The sequence below is a fragment of the Tamandua tetradactyla genome, chromosome 13 (genome assembly GCF_023851605.1).
Source record: "Tamandua tetradactyla isolate mTamTet1 chromosome 13, mTamTet1.pri, whole genome shotgun sequence".
In the NCBI taxonomy this organism is placed as follows: domain Eukaryota; kingdom Metazoa; phylum Chordata; class Mammalia; order Pilosa; family Myrmecophagidae; genus Tamandua; species Tamandua tetradactyla.
In genome coordinates, this window is record NC_135339.1 from 1,705,274 (window position 1) to 1,726,635 (window position 21,362).

A 21,362-nucleotide genomic window follows, 5' to 3' on the forward strand; every position below is an offset into this window, starting at 1 on the left:
TAGTAAAAACTCTTAAATCAAGAAAACATGCTTGGAAAATCTGAAGCTAGTTATCAAAAGGACACATTAACACAGAATGACCAACACCAAGACTATTAAACAGATTTTTAAATTGAAAAAAAAAGAAGGCCTTTGAGCATTCCAGTAAAAAGAACAAATTACTTTCAAGAGAAAGGAAATCAGATTGTCATCAGACTTTTGACAACAATGACTTTCCAGTATAAAGTCTATACTTTTAAGAGCATGCCAGAACTCTTTATATGGTATTCCTATGCGTTCCTCCCAGACATTACTAAAGAACAAATTCAGATAACCCAAATTACCAGAGACATGGATATAAGGCCTGATGGTGATAAAAATACACATTTGTTCATAGAACTACAAATAGTGAGAGTCCTAAGGCAAAGAATGTAGAATGTAAAGTCCATATACTCTATCACAGATACAGTAATACAATTAAAAAATTGTAGTAATAGGAGGGTATCTAAAAAAAAAGACAAAATCTTTACCTAATTTTAGTAACCATATTGATAGTAATATATGCAATGTTATTATATATTATGTGAAATATGGGATAAAGCAGATGAGTAATAAGTGATTTTTCTAGTATTTCCACCTTCAGTTCCACCAGGTAATAATTCTGTAGTGGAACACTGGAGCTACAGGTGCAAGATAGCAGAGGTTAAGTAAAAGCCCTATAGTTCTGAATCTGAATTGGAAATATCTGCATGAATACTCCTACTTCTGGCTGGTAAGAAGGCCTAGAAACAATGGTTAACCCAGAGCAATGAGCACCCATAATGCCTGCATGATGTTCCTGAAATATAATTTCTCTTAAAAAGAATCAGGGCTTCTTGTGCCCAACTCCAAGCCTGCGTTAATTTCTGATGCCTAAGATGATGCTGGGATAGCTCATCGTATCAGACAGCAAGGAAGCCATCAAGGACTACTAGGGTCACATCAACTGGAAGTGTCTCCCACTGGCCAAAGACGGGATAATATAAGCATCCATAAGGACAGCAAGCTCAATGGAATGAAACACATCAAACATACTTACATTCATGAGTTCATAATGATACTAAAAAAAATTAATCATCTTTGGAAGATCATTATTCTGAAAACTGATTAAAGGAAATAATCAAGCATTTCTCTTGCTTGTACAGAACTAGGTTAACCAAACAGCAAATGAAAGGAAGTTTCTTTAAAGAAGTATTCCAGCTAATAAACAGAAATGATTGAATTGAGTATCACCACTTTCCACTCTTAATAAATTAACTAATTTAGGCATTGAACATCAATGGCTACTAACTACAAAAACAAACCAGATATGTGCCTTCTAATGAAAATACACCCCACTGCTTATCAAGTACTCTTGTCAAAACAAAGGAAAAAGAAAAAAAGAAACTTAATCCAAACAAACTTTTAGATGTTTTGGCCAATATGGTAGCTACAATCACATGACTATTTAAATTTAATTAAAACTGAATAAAATTTAAATAAAATTAAATTGCTCAACAGACACAAATGGCCAGTGGCTGTCACACTGGATAGCTCAGATATGCAACAGTTCCATCATCACAGAAAGTTCTATTGATTTTGCTTTGTTCCAATGTACAGGAAATACAGAGGAGACAGTAGCATGATAAAGGACATATGGGATGCAATCCTCAAAATCCAGAATATGAGAACCTCTACATTTCAAATTCTTGTTTTATTAAAAAAATAAAATGTAAGAAGAGGACTACAGATTAAGAGATTTAAAAAGCACATTGAAGGGTGCATGGGTGGTTCAGTGGTAGAGTGCTCGTCTTGCATGCAGGAGACCCGGATATGATTCCCAAACTATGCACCCCCCAAAAAAAGCATGTTGAAAAACAAAAATAAAAACCAAGCAAAAACTAAACTATGGTGTTTAGGGATGATACTTGAAGGATAGAGTTGTGAAGAAAAGAAGGCGATGATTGTTAAGAGCCCAGAGAGTGGTCACTTCCACAGGGAGAGAAAGGACCCGTACTGGGAATGGGAGACACACAGCACCGATGGGGTGAGATCAGAAGTCTCCTTATGTGACTTGGGTGGAGTTACAGGGTTATCCACCTTCTAATAATTCACTGTTAGACAACTATTTATATAACGTTTTCTGTATCTTTTGTTAAATTTTGCCATAAAAATGGCTAAAATCTCAGTGTATAAGTGCTACCAGTAAGTTAAACAAAACAATGTGATAATTGGGCTTCTCTGAGGAATGACATTTAAGCTAAACAGAAGCCAGTCTTGGGAACATCAGAACATTACAGAAGAGAAAATAGAGGGGCAAAAGGTCTAAAATGGGATTAAGTCTGGCAAGTTCAAGAACATAATGAAGTCTAATATGACCAGAGGAGGACGAGTTGAAGGAAGGAAATTTACCAGTAACATGGATTTCTCTTTGTTTGAAAACAGTAAAAACTATAAAAAGTAACTCAAGGAATACTATGTATAATACTACAAAACACAACAATATAACAAATGTATAAAAACTTATACGGGGGCGGTACAATAGTGGCTCAGTGTCAGAATTCTCGCCAGTCAAGCTGGAGACCTGGGTTTGATTCCCAGAGCCTGCCCATGCAAAAAACAAAAAAACAAAACTTAGATGGGATTGTATGGTATGTGAATAAATCTCAATAAAATTACATTAGAAAAAACCTCATATGGGATGACTCAAAATAAAGATTAACATTACTGTCCATGCTCAAAGAGGAATGGCATTTTCCTTTTCTTTCTAACACATGTACATAGTGTGTTTAAACCCAGAACATGTTATGGTTAGGATGCACGAAATACCTATTCTAATATCTGGAGGAAAGTCCTATTACCTCACAAACACAAGAAGCCATTAACATATAGGTAATATCAAAACTGGATAAACCTCTTTTGGAACAATTCTTGAACTTTCTCATGAGCCACACATACTATTCAGCCTTACCTCTTCTAAATCCCAATCATGGGGTGCTTCCACAAGAAATCTGGAACAGTCCAAAGAGTCGGCCTTGTGCTTACACTCTCTATCAGGTTGGGTGATACGAAACAAGCCTCCAAGTTCTTCTCTGGTATCACAATCATCTTCTTCTTTATCTTCTGTCACTGAAGAAACCATCATGGTGGAAAAGTGAGAACCCTCATCATCTTCAAGTGGTTACGACACATAAGTAGAACTTAGGGGACTGAGGGCCTGTTAGTGGTCTGTGTTCCAATGGTGGGTGCCCCTGAACTGGTCAGCCACAGACAGAGCTGGCTGGTTTCAGAGAAAGAAATATCAGGAAATTATTACAAACTGTTTGGAGGATTCCTGCCTTCCTTCAAGGCAGCTACAAATAGTTCACTGAGTGAGAATATTGGGGAAGAAGGAGTGAGGAAGACATGTAAAAGTTGAGTTTTACATTATTATTGATGAGTTGCTCTTGAAGAATGTTGAGTCTGTAATCACTGAAGTACTTAGATAAAACCTGAATGAAAACTGGTAGAGGACAGACTGCATGTACTCAAGTCCATGCCAACCCTTCAAACTGATGCCCTCAGCCCACATGTACTCCTCCTCTGAACATGGGCTAATCATATGGCAACTGATAAGCACAACATAACATTATCTGTGTATATTTACCTTATCATTATTGATTCATGCTTTTTCCAGAAAGAATATATAGACAAGTATAATAAAATATGAAATCAGAGAACGAGGGCATAAGGGAAAACAGAATAGGTTAAACAGAGCTATCCTCAGAAAAAACATATTTACAGGCAGAAACATTTTCCCTGTGGCAGAAACATCTTCCCTGCTGTGAATTCTATAAAAATTTTCTCATAAAGGATTTTATGTGGGGAATACAAATGACATAGTGGACAATATTCTTATTACAAGTTTTATGGCAAACCCATAAACCTATTTCAGATGACTATGTTTTGGACCTCATGATGTGATGATTAAAAACATGTGTCAAATATAAAATGTGATAGCCAGGAATAGCTTATGAATATCAAAAATACTACCCAAACTGTGTGACACCTAAGACTCAGAGTAGTAGTTCAGCAGTTCTGCATAGCCACATACAACAGCTGTTAAAAAAATTGAAAATGAGATCAGGCTTCAATTAGAGATAAGAATAAAACCAATCAGGTCAGGAATAAGGTAAATCAGAATACAGGGATAAGGAAGACATCGTCTGTATTTTAGAACTTCACCAACTCTATAAGACCAAAGAAAGAGGGGTTTATTTTGCCCAAAACCTGAATTTTCTGTAGCATGTAATCTACCTAAACCTGTCTGGACAGATTATTTAAACAACCCAAACAATGGAGCTCAGAATGGGAATGAGGGCTTGAAATTCTGTTTAGCTTAATGTAATGCTTAGAAACATTTCAGAGTATGTTGAGCAGATAATAAAAAAGCATTGGCAAAGTCCCATGAAGGATGGGAGAAAAAATATGGAACTACTTAAACTTTATGACCGGGAAAATCCCTGATATTATCTCAAACATTAAGGACTCCCAAGTCAATAGGTCAAGCCCTTGATCCTGAGGCTTGCTCATGTGAAGCTTATTTATGTAGCAAGACAAACTAAGCTTACCTATAGTTATGCCTAAGAGTTACTTCCAGAGGACCTCTCTGCTGCTCACATGTGGCCTCTCTCTCTCTAAGTCTAAGTGTGCAAGTGAAATCATAACCTTCCCCACTACGTGGGACGTGATACCCAGGGGTGAAAGTCTCCCTGGTAATGTAGGATATGACTCCCAGGGATGAGGCTGGCCCTGGCACCATGGTATCAACAATGCCTTCCTGACCAAAAGGGGGAAAAGCACTGTAATAAATAAGGTATTAGTGGCTGAGAAAATTCAAATAGAGTCAAGAAGCTACTCTGGAGGCTACTCTAATATAAGCTTCAGCTAGATACTGTTATTGCCATGGTTTCCCAAACCCCAACCAAAACCATTGCTGTCAACCCTAAAGAACACCTACGGCTCTTCATCTGAGAGGCTACAAAGGTCCATGCACTGTGATTACTTTTCAGAAACCTACAACCTCCAGATGGGTTCCTAGGTCTGATAAGTCCTGAAACCTAGAGCGGCCAGCCTCTCCAGATCATCAACTATTTTATCCCCTTATCCCATATTATTGACAGCCCTTTCCAACACGGAAAAGTTAGAATGGGAATAGCCCAAATACCCCTAAAGCCTGGGAGAAAGATCAGAGGAGAAGGTGGAGTTATAACAGAGAAAATAAGGTTTAACAAATGAGTATGATTGTGGCATCATTACATTGATATTTCTTTTAGTCTCCGGTGTGTTGGAGCAGCTAGAAGGAAAAACCTGAAATTGTGGAACTGTAAAACCCACACCAAACTCTGAAATCAGTTTCATAACTAATTGCTGCAATGTGCTTTGAAATTTATTGCTTTTTTAATATGCTATTTTTCACAATTAAAAAAAAATACCACCTACGTCCTCTAATAATTTCCTTTCTTTTCAGAAAACAATTTAAGAAATTGAAGTGGTTCTAGCTCTGAATCAGAGGTTTTTTTTTTTACCTGTCCCATAAATAAGCTTTCGAAGGTTTGGAGTTGCTTGCTGCTGCCTGAGAAAGGCCTCAGCTGCCTTCCTGGAAAGGTCCTCCTTCCACTTCACGGCACCTAGAAGGACAAATGTCAACAGTCCAGTTCCGTTTCTTATTTGTCCTCCCCTCATGCTTACTGCCCATGCATCCTGCTATCTTTTTATTGGGCCCAATATCCCAAGTAAGAAAATCTCTACAATAGCAGACCTCCAAATGCAGAGAGTCTATAAATAACAACATGCTCAGTGCCAAGTTTATTACTACAGCCAATTAAATTTAAACCTACCTGACGTTTCTCTGGAATAGCTATTTTCTTCCTTGTAGTCTTCTTCCTCTTTGAGTAAATCTTCTATCTCACTGGACTCATCATTTAAGTTGTCTGAATCCTGTTTCTGCTTATTGCCCACTTGAGAAAGACGTGGAAGCTTTTCCCTTATAACCTCTTCATTTTCTGAATCCTCATCCTCTGAATTGAGTGAGGAGCTTTCTCCAGATTCATCTTCAGATGCAAATGGCTCTTCAGCTGTGCAATGACCTGAATCTGAAGTGGTGAGGACTGCTTTTTTCATCGTCAAAGACTTCTCCAGATTAAAACTGTTACTCAAATCATTGGCTTGTGGTAATCCCAGTTTACCACCTTCTTCAGCAGCTTTAGATTCTAAAATGTCACTCTCTTCTTCCGTAGTGGAGTCCTCCTCTTCCTCACTGCTTTCATCAGCTTCCTCAGCTTCTCCCTCATCCCCCGAGCTCCTCTCAAGGTCATCATCGCTATCAGCAAACGCTGGCAAGTCCATCTCAATGTCTTCTTCCATCTCCTCAAGCTTCTGTCGTTTGAAACCCTTAACAGTCATATAATCTTTAGTCACTTCCTCTTCCTTCTCGTCTGTTTCATCACCAGAGCCATTTTCCAACCTGCCACCTTCAGACATTTCTTCATCATCATCATCATCGTCATCATCACCATCACTCTCTCCAGACTCATCTTCTTTGTCTCCAAAGATGGCTTTCCGACGCACCCGACCAGTTTTCAAATCCATATGCTTTTCTTCTTTTGGCATCCAAAGTCTATATTACCAGTAAATGCAAAATAAATCAGTTGTTAAAATAATCAGCTAATCCAGAAATGGCAATACAGTCAAAGAAAATGTAAAGAAATAAAAGAAAATGTCAAGAAGTAGTTTTAAATGACACATTAAAGGAATGATTTGAACAATGTTGCAACTGTGAATAACTAAACTCACACAGAGTTCTTTAAGTTCTGAGAAAGAACTTCAAAAGAGAGAATAAAAATAACCTTTAAAAAAAACCTAGTGTTAGTAAAAAAAATTCTCAAAAGAGAAGTGAAAGTTTAGTAGATCTTTTATAAGACTAATCTCCAAGCTTGAGATTAGTCTTATAAAAAAAAAGAAAGCCCTTAGAAAAATGGATAGGAAAGTAACAAGCTATCCTGGAATATTCTGCTATGTCAGAAAACCAGGAAGTGCTGTAGACAAATTTGGGACAATACAGGAATCAGAGAGAATAGTAACAGTATAGGGATAACAACACACAGAATTTTCAAAAGTCATTAGTCAACAGTGATACTAAAACAAAGGGAGTGGAATATAAAAGCTCTTTTTATAAAGAATGCCAGCTAATAGATGTAGAAAGAATGACATTAAGAAAATTGCCATTTCGAAATCAACAAGGCAGTAAGTGATATGGAAGAATCAGTATGATGCTATAACCATGGGGTGAAAAAAGCCCTATATATATGAAGATATTTAATGCAGCAGTTATATGAAATTATGAAAAAAAAATTAGAAAAAACCTAAAAATTGAACCATAAGAGAATCAGTAAGTTAGAATATATTGACAATAATAAAATAAGACTATATAAAAATACTATATAGAATAAAGGGAATGCTCATGATACAGAAATAAAAATTTTATATGTATTGTGACTATAAGTATGTTGGAAAAAAATAAACACAGACATAGGCAACCAGAACAAAACTCAAAAATAAAAACAATTGGCAATTAACAACACTGATCATAGTAATAGTAATCTTCCAGTGGCTGCTACTCATCCATCAAACATCACACACTTTATTGTATTTAATCATCATAACTCCAATGAGGTATTAGGAAACTGTGGCCTGGAGGGATTAAGTGATTACTCAAGCTAGTAGGTGTACTGCAATTAGCCAAAATGCCACATCATCTGATTTTTAGGGCTAGGGTAGCAGATATTTTCCCCAAATTTCTCCTTTGTGTTTGTGTGTATGTCTGTGTGTGTGTGTGTGTATATATTTTTGTTGTTGTTGTTGCTGTTTTGGGGGGGTGCATGGTCTGGGAATGTTTGTATACATTTATAATGAATTATACTAGACAATCTCAATGATTTTCAAATGTTTTTTACTGGGAGTCATAAACCAATGCAGTCAACCCAATGGTTAGCAAATATCCACTATGTAGAAGGTATACAAAGCCCCAAGCCAGACTGAAAAATAATTCACATAAACCTTACATTAGGGGCAATGTCAGAAGATGCTATTATAACACAAGCGATGTCAAAATTTCAGAGACAAGAATGTGGCTTCTGGACAATCACCAAAACGAGATTCCTGACTGCTCTGTCCTGGGGCTATGGCCACCAAAAGAGAGCCAAGTAGCTTTAAGTTTCCAAAGAAATAAAAAGGAACTTACAGAGAATGTTTTGTGGTATTTGAGGAATATTATACATCAATTAAAAATGAACACTCCATGTTATTTCAAGAAAATGCTTCCATACACTCTGACATAATAACAAGTGAAAAGGACTCTCACACACACACACGCAGTTTAAAACAAAACAAAAGACCTGGAACAAATTCCAACTAAATGTGTTTATGATAGCAGGGTTAAGGATGACATGATCTTCTGTAATAAACAGTTTTTTAAGAAAAACAGAAAAACAGTGGACTTACCCCTGATTATCTATATCCTCCGACCCTAATGGTTTAGAGTCAGAAAACAGCGTCACTCTGCTTGAAGCCATCTTGGCATCAATAGTGGAATGGGTGGAAATGAGGCTCTGGACCAGTTCGTGGGTGGGCCTCACCTCGTCCTGTCAAGGCAACCAAGAAAGGGAAAGTAGGGAAAGCTTGAGGACCCTGAAGACAGATACACCGGTTTTAATCAGTTTCCCCAAACAATCCTAAAAATAATTCCTGAGAGCCTTTCTTACTGCCTCAACAACAACAACAACAACAAAATTCTTACAACAAAGATGGACACTGATCACCACATTCATTCACTGAACTCTTCCCAAGTATACGGAGCATACATACTCCTAAATGCCAAGTTAGAAAAACCTGGATCCCAATGCTATAGCAAGAAAATCATTAGTCCAATAAAATTCCACTCCAGAACAGTAAAAAAAGAAATGAAGTTAGGAGGCCATTTTATACAGCTAGCTACTCTTTGATTCAAAAATTTCACTTCAACACATTTACTGTGTAGAAAGTTTCCTGGCACGAGCACATTTGAGTACACAATGGTAGATACTGCAGCAATGCTCATACCACGGAACTGGGGCGTGGGGTGGTGGGAGCCCAGACCTCTAAGAGCTGCTTCAGCAAGTGTGGTTCATCTACGAAATAAATGCTACACAGCGGTCAAAAAGACTGAAGTAGCTCTACAGGAGAAAATGGGATCACAAACTGTTTGGCACAAAAATCAAAAATTGCAAAAGCATTTATAGTAGAATGTTATATTATAAAAAGATTTCTTGTCTCACACGTGTACATGCACACACATATATATGCTATGTATGTGTAAATATACATTAAGACAGAGAAACAGAAAAAAAGAAAAGACCAAAGAGAGCTAGAAAAGATTGCAATGACTGATTTCATATCTAGAGAGTGGAAGCACAGGTGTTAAACTGCTCACGGTGGTCAGGCTTAGAGATGTGGGATCATATGTGTGAACTTGGCAAGAGGGCATGACTTTTTTATTTTCTGCTTGGTACAGTTAAGAATTCTTTACTTACAATATGTGTGATGGCCTTCATGATAAGTTTATAAATAAAGATAAAAAGCTTTGATAGATAAGAGATGAACACATTGCTTTCTATGACAAAAAAAATAAAGATTCAGAAAAGGAGAGTCAGAGCAAAGATCTCCCCTCTCACCGATTCCTGAAAACCATGGCTGCCACCAAGGTCAACATAGACAGCATCTTTGTCATACAACACACCGCCCACTCCAGAGAGCGGTGCATAAACCAACTTCTCCTTCTCATTTAAACAGCGCTTCTTCTGTTGTTCAGGAAGAGCACAGGGGTCCGGGAGAAAACTGACATCGCTCACAGCAAAATCTCCTACACCTGAAGACAGAACACAGAAAAAGAGAGAACTGTTGGTAGAAGAGTCCCACAGTTCAAAGGCTGGAAAACACTATACTAAAAAAGGGTATTATTCGACACTGGGACTATGTCTCTAAATGACACCATCATGAGAATCGAGGGGATCTGGTCAACCCAATACCTTTGTGAGCTGATGCACAGCAAACCCTCAGCAAGTTTTTTCCATCCTCAGAATTCTTGAGAAATGAAGCCATCCCAAAGGTTCTACAAATACAGTATGTTTTAAAATAAGAGGATACCTGGCATGTGAATATGGCTTTTATTTTTCAAGTGTGCTCCTCTTAAATAACCATAAAGAGATACTTTTCGGTCACATTTGATATTTGTTCGAATATCTTCTGGGTTTGTCAAATCTTCCATCCTAGAAAAATAAAATTCAAACATATAGCAGAAATAAATGTCAAAAGTTATACCTTCTTTCCTGTGTCAATAAATCATGACATTCACTCACTCACTCAGCATGTTGTACAATAAACTATAGAACATACAAGAGTAAGGAAGCCATAGCTCAGACTACCAGAGGAAAAGAGGCAAACCTGTGACTGCATCTCTCCTATGGTCTAGATATAAATACCATAAGAAATGAGAAATGGCTTCTACCTGGGGTAGGGGTAGAACAGAGAACATACACAGAAAAACCTGTGTGGAAAAGGGTTAATCTTTGATACAGGATTTTAAAAGTGGTGGTACATAGCATCATTGAAAACAGGTTGAAAGTAGGACGGAGCCAGATCCTAAGCCTTTTAATAAACATTTCAAAGTCCTTACATTTTTCTAATTCTTTCATACTTAGCTTACTTCAGAAGGCAAAGCATCTTTAAGTGATAACACAAGAAAAGTAAATATTTTCCATCAACTACATTTCTGCCCCCACTCAATAAAAGAACAAAACAAACTGTCACTGTTTTCCCCTGAACTTTTCTAGCTCTCAAATATATGCACCACGAAGAAAAACTTTATATTCACTCTTTAATGAACATGTATTAAAATTTATTCTTTTATTAAATTCATCAATAAATGAAAGACCCAATAAGATGGTAAAGCTAACTTAAGAATCCAAGGAATATAAGACTTACATAATCAGTCAAAGAAAATGCTGGATTGAATTTGGTAATAATTATAAAACTGGTTTAATGTCCGACAGGGCAATAAAACTGTACTCTTTGGGATTATTAGAGAGAAATGTATGAATTAACATGAAGCTTCAATATCTGGACTCTAATAAAATAGCATATATCAAAGTCAAACACAAGTACATTCTTTCAGAGAATTAAACGATTCTTAGGAGGGGTTGTTCAACAGTGCCCCAGTATGAAATTGAAAGGATAATCATTTTCTTTCTTTTTAGTTTATAAGTTTTGCTCACTTTTTTCTTAAGACTGTAAATGATACTCTGTAGTTATGATTACAAGGTTTTTTTTTTACTTTTTTTTATTGTATAACATATATACAAAGCAAAGAAATAAAAACAAGTTTTCAAAATAAATAAATTAAAAAAAAAGTTTTCAAAGAACTCTTCAAAAATTAGGTATAGAACAGATTCCTGAGTTTGTCATAGGCTACCATACGATCTTCTCATATTTTTCCTTCTAGCTGCTCTAAAACATAGGAGGCTAGAGCTTCTGCTTATATATTCTTTTATCATCATAATCGACTTTTTTCCTTCTTTTTTTTGTGAAAAATAACATGTATACAAAAAAGCTATAAACTTCAAAGTATAGCACCACAATTAGCTGTAGAATAAGAGTTTGACATGGGTTACAATTTCACAATTTTAGGATTTTACTCCTAGCTGCTCTAAAATACTGGAGACTAAAGATATCAATTTAATGATTCAGCATTCATATTCATTTGTTAAATCCTATCTTCTCTGTATAACTCCGCCATCAACTTTGATCTTTCCATCCCTTTCTTTAGGGGTGTTTGGGCTACGGACATTGGAAATTTTTCATATTGGGAGGGTCTGTCATTAACATGGGGTAGGGAGATGGAACTATCTGATGTTCTGGAGAGGCTGAGCTAGGTTTCAGGACTTATCTGGACCAGGGACCTATCTGGAGATCACAGGTTTCTGGAAAGTTACTCTAGTACATGGAACTCTTGTGGAATCTTATATATTGCTCTAGGTGTTCTTTAGGTTTGGCTGGAATGGTCTTGATTGGGGGCTGGCAGGTTATGATAGGTAGCAAGGTCTACCTGAAGTTTGCATAAGAGCAACCTCCAGAGTAGCCTCTTGACTCTATTTGAACTTTCTCTGCCACTGATACTTTATTAATTATACTTTTTTTCTACCTTTTGGTCAGAATGTAATTGTTGATCCCATGGTGCCAGGGCTGGGTTCATTCCTGAGAGTTATCCTCCACATTGCTAGGGAGACTTTCACCCCTGGATGTCATGTCCTATGTAGGGGAAGGCAATGATTTCACTTGCAGAGTTGGGCTTAGAGAGGCCACATCTGAGCAGCAAAAGAGGTCCTCCAGAAGTAAGTCTTAGGTACGCCTAGAGGTAGTCTAAGCTTCTTCACTAACTACATAAAGTTTCACAAGAGTAAGCTTCATGATCAAGGGCATGGCCTATTGATTTGAGTGTCCCTAAAGTTTGACAGAATACAGGAGATTCCCTGATGATAAGGTTTAATAGTTTCATAGTCTTTTTCCCCACCCTCAGGGGACTCTGCCAATACTTTTTGATTTATATTCATTTTTTACCTGTCTGCCAGGATATAAGGGTGAGAGGTTTGCCATGTTAGAGGCCTAAACTTCATAACTGTAATGAAACGGCCCAGATTGTGAATTTCTTGGTTTTGATATTCTCCATGTACCATTCCAGAAAGGTAGAACAGCTTAGCACCCTAAACATTAAAAAAAAAAAGAAAAAAGAAAAAATACACAAGTTAATTTTCAATTAAATTCTTGTCAATACTGCACCAAAATAAAGGCCTTAAATCAGAATGAATCCTAAGGGAGGCTTCCATAGACGTAACTGTCCCAATGCTTCCTATCTGGTTTTCTTCCAAGATTCACCTGTCAGGACCTCTTGGGGGTAGAATTATAAGTTTGGTTTCAACAATGATCTCTTGGCATCTGTCTCGAATATTAGAGAAGAGCAGTGAGGCTCCTGAGCAAAGAAAGAGTTCTGTGATTGACTGGAGGGGTGGGAGTAGTTGAGAGTATGTGTGCACTATGTTTTTTTGTATGTATATGGTGGGGTTACATTTCATTCTTTTTCCACGTGAGTATCCTGTTATTGCTGCACCATCTGTTGAAGTTTTGGTTTGCTTTTTTTTCTTTCTTCCTTCCTTTCTTTTTTTTTTTTCCGCATGGGCAGCCACCGGGAATCAAATCTGGATGTCCCGCATGGCAGGCAAGAACTCTGCCTGCTGAGCCACCATGGCCCGCCCTGTTTGTTTTTGTTGGGTTTCTTTGGGAAGGGCATGGGCCAGAAATCGAATCGAGGTCTCCTGCACGGCAGGTGAGAATTCTACCAGTGAACTACCCTCGCATCCCCTGCACTATGGTTTTTGATCCTATAACCAGGAAATTTGGGGGGTGAGGGGAACTCGTTAAATCATGAACTCTACACTCTTAGAACTAGATACTGCCTGGTACTGGGAAATGAGGAGATAGATAAGACACACGAAGAAGCCCAGAATTAAGAGCATCTCAGCAAAAATGTTTCAGAGACTGTGAAGTTATATAAAGGAAACTCAGGAGCTGGATCCTGTAGAAAAATCCATTAATCTCTCCACCACATTTTGACTACTTAAAAAGGATTAAAGTTTGAGTATTCAATTACTCTTCCTACCGGATAGACTTCAGTCCAGAACCTGTGTTTTAATCGCTTCTTTGTCTTCTTCAGTTGTTTATTGTACTTGAAGGAGTCTAGGTGGGTGAGAACTCCCATAATTTTAGGAAAGCCATGTACTTGGCAGATGTTTAGGAACTCAAATGTTTCCATTTCAAACCCAAAGCTGGCATCTATAAGCATCAGAACCTAAAAAAACAGAACACGCATTTTCTCAAGAAAGATACCAAAATAAACCATCTAATCTGGGAACTGACAAACTATGGACTGTGAGCCAAATCCAGTTCATTGCTTGTTTTTGCAAATAAAATTTTATTGGACCCCCACTCTACACGAAACCAAATGACTACTTAGGTATCATTCTGACAGAGAAAACACCACTTTCTGACTTGCTCTAAAAGGTAACCACAAAACAGTGCCTACCAGGGTGTAAATGCTTCCATTCCAGGCATTTGTAATGTGTGAGAAATAATTCAGTAAAGACTACATTAGAGGTCTGAGATTAAACTTCATCTGAGAAGTTTTCACTTTGAGAAATGGAAGTTCTTTAATAATGCATTTTAAAGCCAATTAACAGGTCTCTGACACCCAAGATACAGAAGAACTGGCAATCAATGACTAAATCTTAAAAATGTATAGCAATTTATGTATTTTTGTTTCAGTTTTCTCATAGGAAAAAACAGTACAACCACAGTGGAATATAGTTTGGTGGAGCCACAGAAAGTTAAGCATAGAATTACCTTATGATCTGGCAATCCCATTACTATATACCCAAAAGAACTGAAAGCAAGGATTCAAATCAGATATTTGCAATTTCTTACAACTGCTAAAAGATGGAAGCAACCTGGTGGCCATCAACCGATGAATGGATAAACAAAATGTGGCATATCCATACAATGGATATTATTCAGTTGTAAGAAGGAATGAAGTTGTGATACAGATGACAACATGGATGAACCTTGAAGACATCATGATGAGTGAAATAAGCCAGATGCCAAAGGACAAATATTGTGTTATCTCACTGATATGAAATAATCAGAATAAGCAAATTCGTAAAGTCAGAATCTAGAATATAGGTTACCAGGGATGGAACAGAGATAGGGAACGGGGAGTTGATGCTTAAATTGTACAGAATTTCCACTTGGGATGATGGAACAGTTTTGGTAATGGATGGTGGTGACGGTAGCAAATTATGAAAGTAATTAAAGGTGCTGAATTATATATTTGAATGTGATGTAAAAGAAGAAATTTCAGGTTGTGTATGTTATTGAAATAAAAATCTGAAAACAAAACAAAAAAACCCAAAAACACAGGACTACAACACAAAGAGTGGACTCATTGTAAAAGATGGACAATAGTTAACAGTACAATTATAAAAATGTGCTTTCATGAGCTGTTACAAAAATACCACACAAACACAAGGTGGTATTAATAATGGGGTGGCATATGGGAACTCTGTATTTTTTGTACGATTTTTCTGTAAACTTACAACTTCTTTGATTAATTAAAATTTTTTAAAAATATATTTTTTATAGATGTAGGAAACAGCTACCTTATCTGTTAATTTATATCATCTGTTTGCTCAGAAACCTTAAAAAAGAGGATAGTTGTTATAGGGAATGGTAACATATATGAAAATGTAAAAATATAAACAGGTAAACCCAACTTTTAAAAATTTTTTACACTCTTCAAACATTCAAAATTATTTCAGAATTGATTTTTGGAGACTAGTGGTTTTAAGATATTAAAAACATTTCTGCTCTCTTCTTTCTGCAGCTAACTAAATATAAGAAGAAACAGAAAAATTCATCTTTGATTAAACAAAGGAGTATCCATAATCCCAAAACACAAAATATATAGAAGGTTACCAAGTGCTATGGAAGACAGATGCCAGAAGGCACATCTGTCTCTGCAGAACATAAGCTGAGCTGGTAGAACTGAATTTTCCAACAAAGCTGGAACAAGTTGACAGAGGGCAAGCTCACTATGGGACTATCCCTCCAATCCACTGGACAACGTGGAGCAGCAAGAGGCCATATTAGGAAATAGCATAAGTTCTTTGTAATAAGCAAGCAGCTGATGGGAGGATGAAGCCAAACAGACAGCAAGCAGTCCCTTGGCTGCCAATCTTTATCAATTAAACTTAAGCAACGCCTGTATTACTTCCCCAATGTACACACACATGTGCACACACATGTATCCATGTATAATGTGTGCCTTCACTGTGATTTAGAAGGTTTTATGACAGCCCAGAGCAGAGTATTCAACATAAACCCAATTAAATAAAGGATGGTATATACATACAACAGAATACTACGCAACTGTTAAAAAGAAAGACATTGTATTACAAGGAGCCATAAGTACTGATAAAATAGACCTCCAAGATATATTCAATGAAAAAAGCAAAGTACACACCATATGTGTAATAAATTACCATTCATGTTTTTAAAAAACAAAAGGGGTGCACATGTTTCTATATATGTATCTGGTAGGACAATGCTCAAGGTCAGAGTTAGGAAGGAAAGATACGTCATGCAGTACAGTTTTAATATTTTACCAAGTCAGGTATTTCTTTTTAAAATTTGAAAGAGATATACACAAATGTATCTTTCCTGATATACATAAACTTTAAAAATTAAGAACCTGGTAAATTTTATATAAAAGAGAAAGTAATGGCTATTACATGCTGAACTATTTTAATCACTCCAAATATTTACAAATATTAGCAACAACCAACTTATTTTTACTAACATAGGATTACATGGTTCAAAATTTGGATGGTATTTATACTTTCAACATTTAAATGCCACAACAATGACATCTTCATATAAATTACTTTTTATTTTATATTTTAGGAGAATTCTTAGGTCAAAGGATAAAATTTGCAGTTTTCTCACTAAACAGCTGTCTAGAAAGAGTTAAAAATCAAACAAGGTACAGTGTTATCCCACACCTCTTAATAGGGTTTAATTTTTTTTTTCTTTTTGGCTTTATTTTACTTTATTTTTGCTAGTTTAGAAGTAATTAATGGAATATTAAAGATATTGAACATTACCGTTTCTGTAAATGCAATCTAGGTTGCACATTTCCATATGCTGAGCACTGTGGATTTTCTATTCACAAATTCTCTCCATTGGTCAAGGGCAATCCATGTACTTACCTTATTATAATCATTAAGAATAGAGGTTCTAGCACATCAAGAAACGGCTCAAATCCTCAAGCAAGTTACTTAACTGTTCAGAGTCTCAACTACATCATCTATAAAATGATGAGAACTCCTATTCCAAAGCTTGCTGGAGGATTAAACAAGCTACATTTGTACACAGCTGTTAACATAGAGCTTAGTAAGGGTCCAAAAGAAATGGAACTTACTAGTATACACTTGAATGTACTATATATGTATGTATGAATATGGCAATGAGCTTTCATTGGCTATGTTCATAAAGGTTTTCTCCATTCTGTGGTTTGCAGCTTTAGGTTTCAGAATATATTTCATTGGGCACATTCTATTTTATTATTAGTAGTAGTATCAATTCAAACACATCTGCTATATCCCAGATATCCTCGCCATTCCTTTAATAATGCTAACTTTTTCTTCCCTTCAAACATGGGATAAATAAACTATCAAACGGCTATAAAGTCTCCCTCAGAAACCCAGGCTGGCCCTCCTGACTTACCAAGTCTGCTACTTTTGCCAGATCAATCATCATATTAATGTCACACCCACATTCAATAATTGTCAGTCTACGCTTTTTACCTATAAGTAAAAAGACGAAAACTTTACTTTTAAAAATTCCTGAAAAAGTTTCTCCATTAACTCTATGATTTTTTTATTGCATTCACCAAAATACTATGTACAATTACAGGACTGTGCCCAAAGTACATTTTTATATGAGAAAACCGCTAAAACAAAATAAATTTTATCTTGGTTTTCTTGCTGTGTTCCCTCTCTAATTTAAAAATAATACCAAGTCTACCCAGATGAATAAAACTGCTCAAACACATAAAAGCATGACTGGCATGGGCAGACAAGCAGGCACCACGGTAATGGGATCCTGCTATCCAGGAGTGGGCCAACGCTTTCATTCCTATCAGAGTTCCATGTTCCCAGGGCAGCTAGAGACAGCCTCAAACATAATGCATACATAATGTTTAGGGAACAGTAATTACTTCTTAATTAACATAAAAAGGAAAAAAGAACAAGAAGATAAGGAATGCCTTAGCAATAAAGAAAAACCTCAACCTGATTGTACTATTAACTATAACAAGTGATTTCCGATTATATCATTGCTAATTTGGGAATGTGCTTTATCCTTCCTCAAATTTAGAAAGTTCACCATCTACTGAGCAGATAAGTTTTCTCATGAAAAAGAGACAAAAGCTCCTTCTCACTTCCACAAGCATGTGGGTTTCTAAACACAAATACAGGGGCCTGGCACTTAGGAGGCACTTACTATCTGTAACGTGAACACGGCCACCACATCCATGTCAGCCTATGTGGCCTTCTAAGCCTTTCAGAGCAGCGTGCTTGGCAAATATATTCAGCAGTCAGAATAAGGTATATATCTATATCATTATTACCTCTAGGAACCCAGCCCACTCCAGAGCTACGATCATCTTAGTCAAAATACAACAGGTAATATGATTATGCCAGTCAAGAAAACAATAGACATGCATGCCCCTTAGCTGTTATCACCTGCCATGTCATCGCCAGCACCCCCCTACCTGACACTATTGTTACAGGGCCTCTGATCTCAGTCAACTTCTGCCTGGTGAAGTTCCGGATGAGGCACTGTATCAAAGTGCTCTTCCCTACTTTTGGAGGCCCCATCACAACAACCACTATTGGTGGGGGCTCTAGTGGAGTCCGATCAACCACTGGAATGTGATGCTTTTTTGTCTTCAAATCTTGAGTCCTATTTGTAAATATAAAAAAGGAATTTTTAAGAGAGAATGGTAAATTTACTTCAAAAAAGGCATCTACTTTATAAGTATAGATTTTAATGAAAACAGAGCAAACAATACATGGATACAATGAACATCAGTCATTTGTGAACTTTTGGCCCCAATCAATTCCAATGTAAAAGGATTACTTCAATGGTAAAAAGGGCGGACAGCTATAAGCACCTTAACTGTTGATGCATTGATAGTAATATGTTTAAAGGAAAACAAAAGAAAAACACCGATGCAGTACATCATAGTGGGGAAAGAGCACAGGCTTTGGAGTTAAATTTTGTCTTTCCTACTTATTTGGTTATACAACTGTGGGTAACTTGCTCTTTTAGCCTCACTTTTCTTATCTATAAAATGAGAAAACAATAATTCCTACACTCTTAAGGTTGTCGGGAGGATTTAATTCAATAACATTTAAACTTAATGCCTGGCATTTAGAAAGGGCTTGCTAAACAAAGCTTTTTAATACTAACATAACACAATTCTATGAAACATATCCAGAAAGAAATAACTGCACCTATTATCTTATCACAGAAATCATTTTAAGTTCAGGAAAAAAATCTAAAAAGAAAAACTCTGTGTTTCTCTTAGCCCAAAGAAGCCAATCAGTGTGCAAATGCTGGAGGCAAGGTGGTTCCACAGGAAAGTCTCACAAAACTCACTCATCTCCATGACTTTCAGAGCTGGACTAGACAACTTCTAATTACAATGGGCTATGAACTCATAAATCCAAACAAGGGTTACCTATAAAAGGTTCCTGCTGTTTAAAAAGAATAAATTGGAAAAACTACCAGACTCTAGCTGATCAAACCTGTGAAAGGATCGAGCCATCCGAACAGCAGATTGAACTGCAAAAGCTTTGGGGTTTCTTTTCCGGGCATCTTCCTCATCACCAAGTTGGAGATTCTGCAGATGCCGTTTCTTTTTCTTTTCAGCTTTTGGCCCACTGTTTTTCTTTCTGTGCTTCTTCTGGTCCTTAGTCTCCATAGTGGCTTTTTATCAATTCACAAATAGCTCTAACCTACATCAAATGGGGCAGGGGTAGGGGAACCATTTTACAATCCAGGTAACAACCAGGGACAGACAGAAAATTTCATTTATTGATTACTCAAAGATTATGCATTTGTTCACCCAACAGGGGTAGTAGATGCTGCTTAGTATCATCTCCAAATTGTTATGCTATAAATTAGTAGTTACTGCTTGTGACTTTATGCTTAAATTACTTTTTATTCATCTTCAGTGCCTAGATTAGCACTGTCCATTTGTTGTTATGATGGAAATATTCTGTTATCTATAACCACTAGCGACATGAAGCTAATAAGAACTTAATATGTACCTACTAAAGCTGAGAAACTGAATTTTAATTTTATTAACTCAATTCTAAATTTAAATTGCTACCTGTAGCTGCCATATTGGACAGCAAAGGCCTAGATAACAACTGGATTAATGAAATGGTTTCCTAGCTTTAATATTAAAATCTTCGTTTCAATTTCTAAAACATTTAATAACTCTCCAAATGGTAGGTTTACTTTTAGTATCCGTTCATTCTGTAAAATCTTTAAACTATAGTAGTCATCTACGTGCATTTGCATCCCCGGTTCCTCACAAGTGAAGGAAAGGCAAACTAATCCCTTCCGTGTCCCGTATTAAGGGACACACTGGCTGAACAGCAGGCGCAGTCAAAGGCTTCCCACACACACAGGCACAATGGAAATAGAGAGTCCTTATCGATCAGCACAAAGTCAAAGGCCACTACTCTCGGGGGGGGGGGGGGGTAGGAGAGCTGGGTCCCAGGACACTTTCACACTAAACAGCTACGTGATTTTAGAGAGCTTATTTCCCCTCTCTACTACATTTTGGTTTCAAACTCCCAGGGATGCCTTTCTCTTTCCCTTTAACTAGTAAGTAAAGCACAATTTGGAGTCCACAGTTCTGGATCAGGTCTAGCGTCCCTTGCGCGGATTAACCTGTCACGAGCAGAAAGCTCCCCGCCACCTTCCTCCCAAGAGCTCACTCTATCAACGACCCCGGACCACTTCTCCGGCAGGGAGAAGTGGGAGCTTGACTGCCCCAGCGCCAGAATACGCTCCTCGGGAGAAGACCGTCTGGGAGGACCGAGAGAGGACCTTACCACGAGCGCAACTCGCCGATCCTCCCCCGGAATCCAGCCGCCGCCTGCTTTAGACCGCGGCGGTTACCGCGTTCACAACTGCTGCCCCTCAGCCCCTCATGGACACCACCGGAAACGGAAATGCGCCGCACGCGCGGGCTCGAGACTCCGGCGGGAAACAAGGAGACTAAGAAAGAAATCCGCCGAGACGACTTTCGGGAAAAGCCGGGAGAAAGACTAGTGATTGGCTGAGGGTGGGCGCAAGGCACCCCCTACCCCGCCGCGAAGCCCCGCCCTTCGCAGCTTGCCGCTCTCGCCTGATGCCTGGCGGAGTCCACGGCGACCTTGCGGCCTGGCTTGCGGCCCTCGGTGCAGCCCAGAGCCGGAAGTGGACCCGAGTCCTGTTCACCCTGGAGTCTCCTCCGGTAACTTCCGGCAGAGAGCCCCAGGCAGCATGGCCTTGGTTGGGAGTCAGGCGACAGACCTGACCAAATCAGCAGCGCCAGCGGCGGGGCC

General features: G+C 37.7%; 1 protein-coding gene across 3 annotated transcripts in view; it reads right to left on the reverse strand.

The window, feature by feature from the left end:
- The window catches only part of BMS1 (BMS1 ribosome biogenesis factor), a 48,493-nt gene extending 27,491 nt beyond the window's left edge, over nt 1-21,002 (reverse strand). The window contains exons 1-12 of one of the 3 annotated variants that reach the window (XM_077124497.1): nt 20,868-21,002; nt 19,548-19,757; nt 18,509-18,699; nt 17,461-17,540; nt 13,784-13,972; nt 12,688-12,830; nt 10,219-10,340; nt 9,747-9,940; nt 8,539-8,678; nt 5,877-6,655; nt 5,565-5,666; nt 2,969-3,126 (exon numbers count right to left, since the gene is read on the reverse strand). In XM_077124497.1, the coding sequence (XP_076980612.1) occupies nt 2,969-3,126; nt 5,565-5,666; nt 5,877-6,655; nt 8,539-8,678; nt 9,747-9,940; nt 10,219-10,340; nt 12,688-12,830; nt 13,784-13,972; nt 17,461-17,540; nt 18,509-18,699; nt 19,548-19,723 (2,274 nt within the window). In that variant the 5' untranslated portion in view covers nt 19,724-19,757; nt 20,868-21,002. The other 2 variants (XM_077124498.1, XM_077124499.1) reach the window with 2 other exon arrangements.
- Between the last annotated feature and the right edge of the window lie 360 nt (nt 21,003-21,362).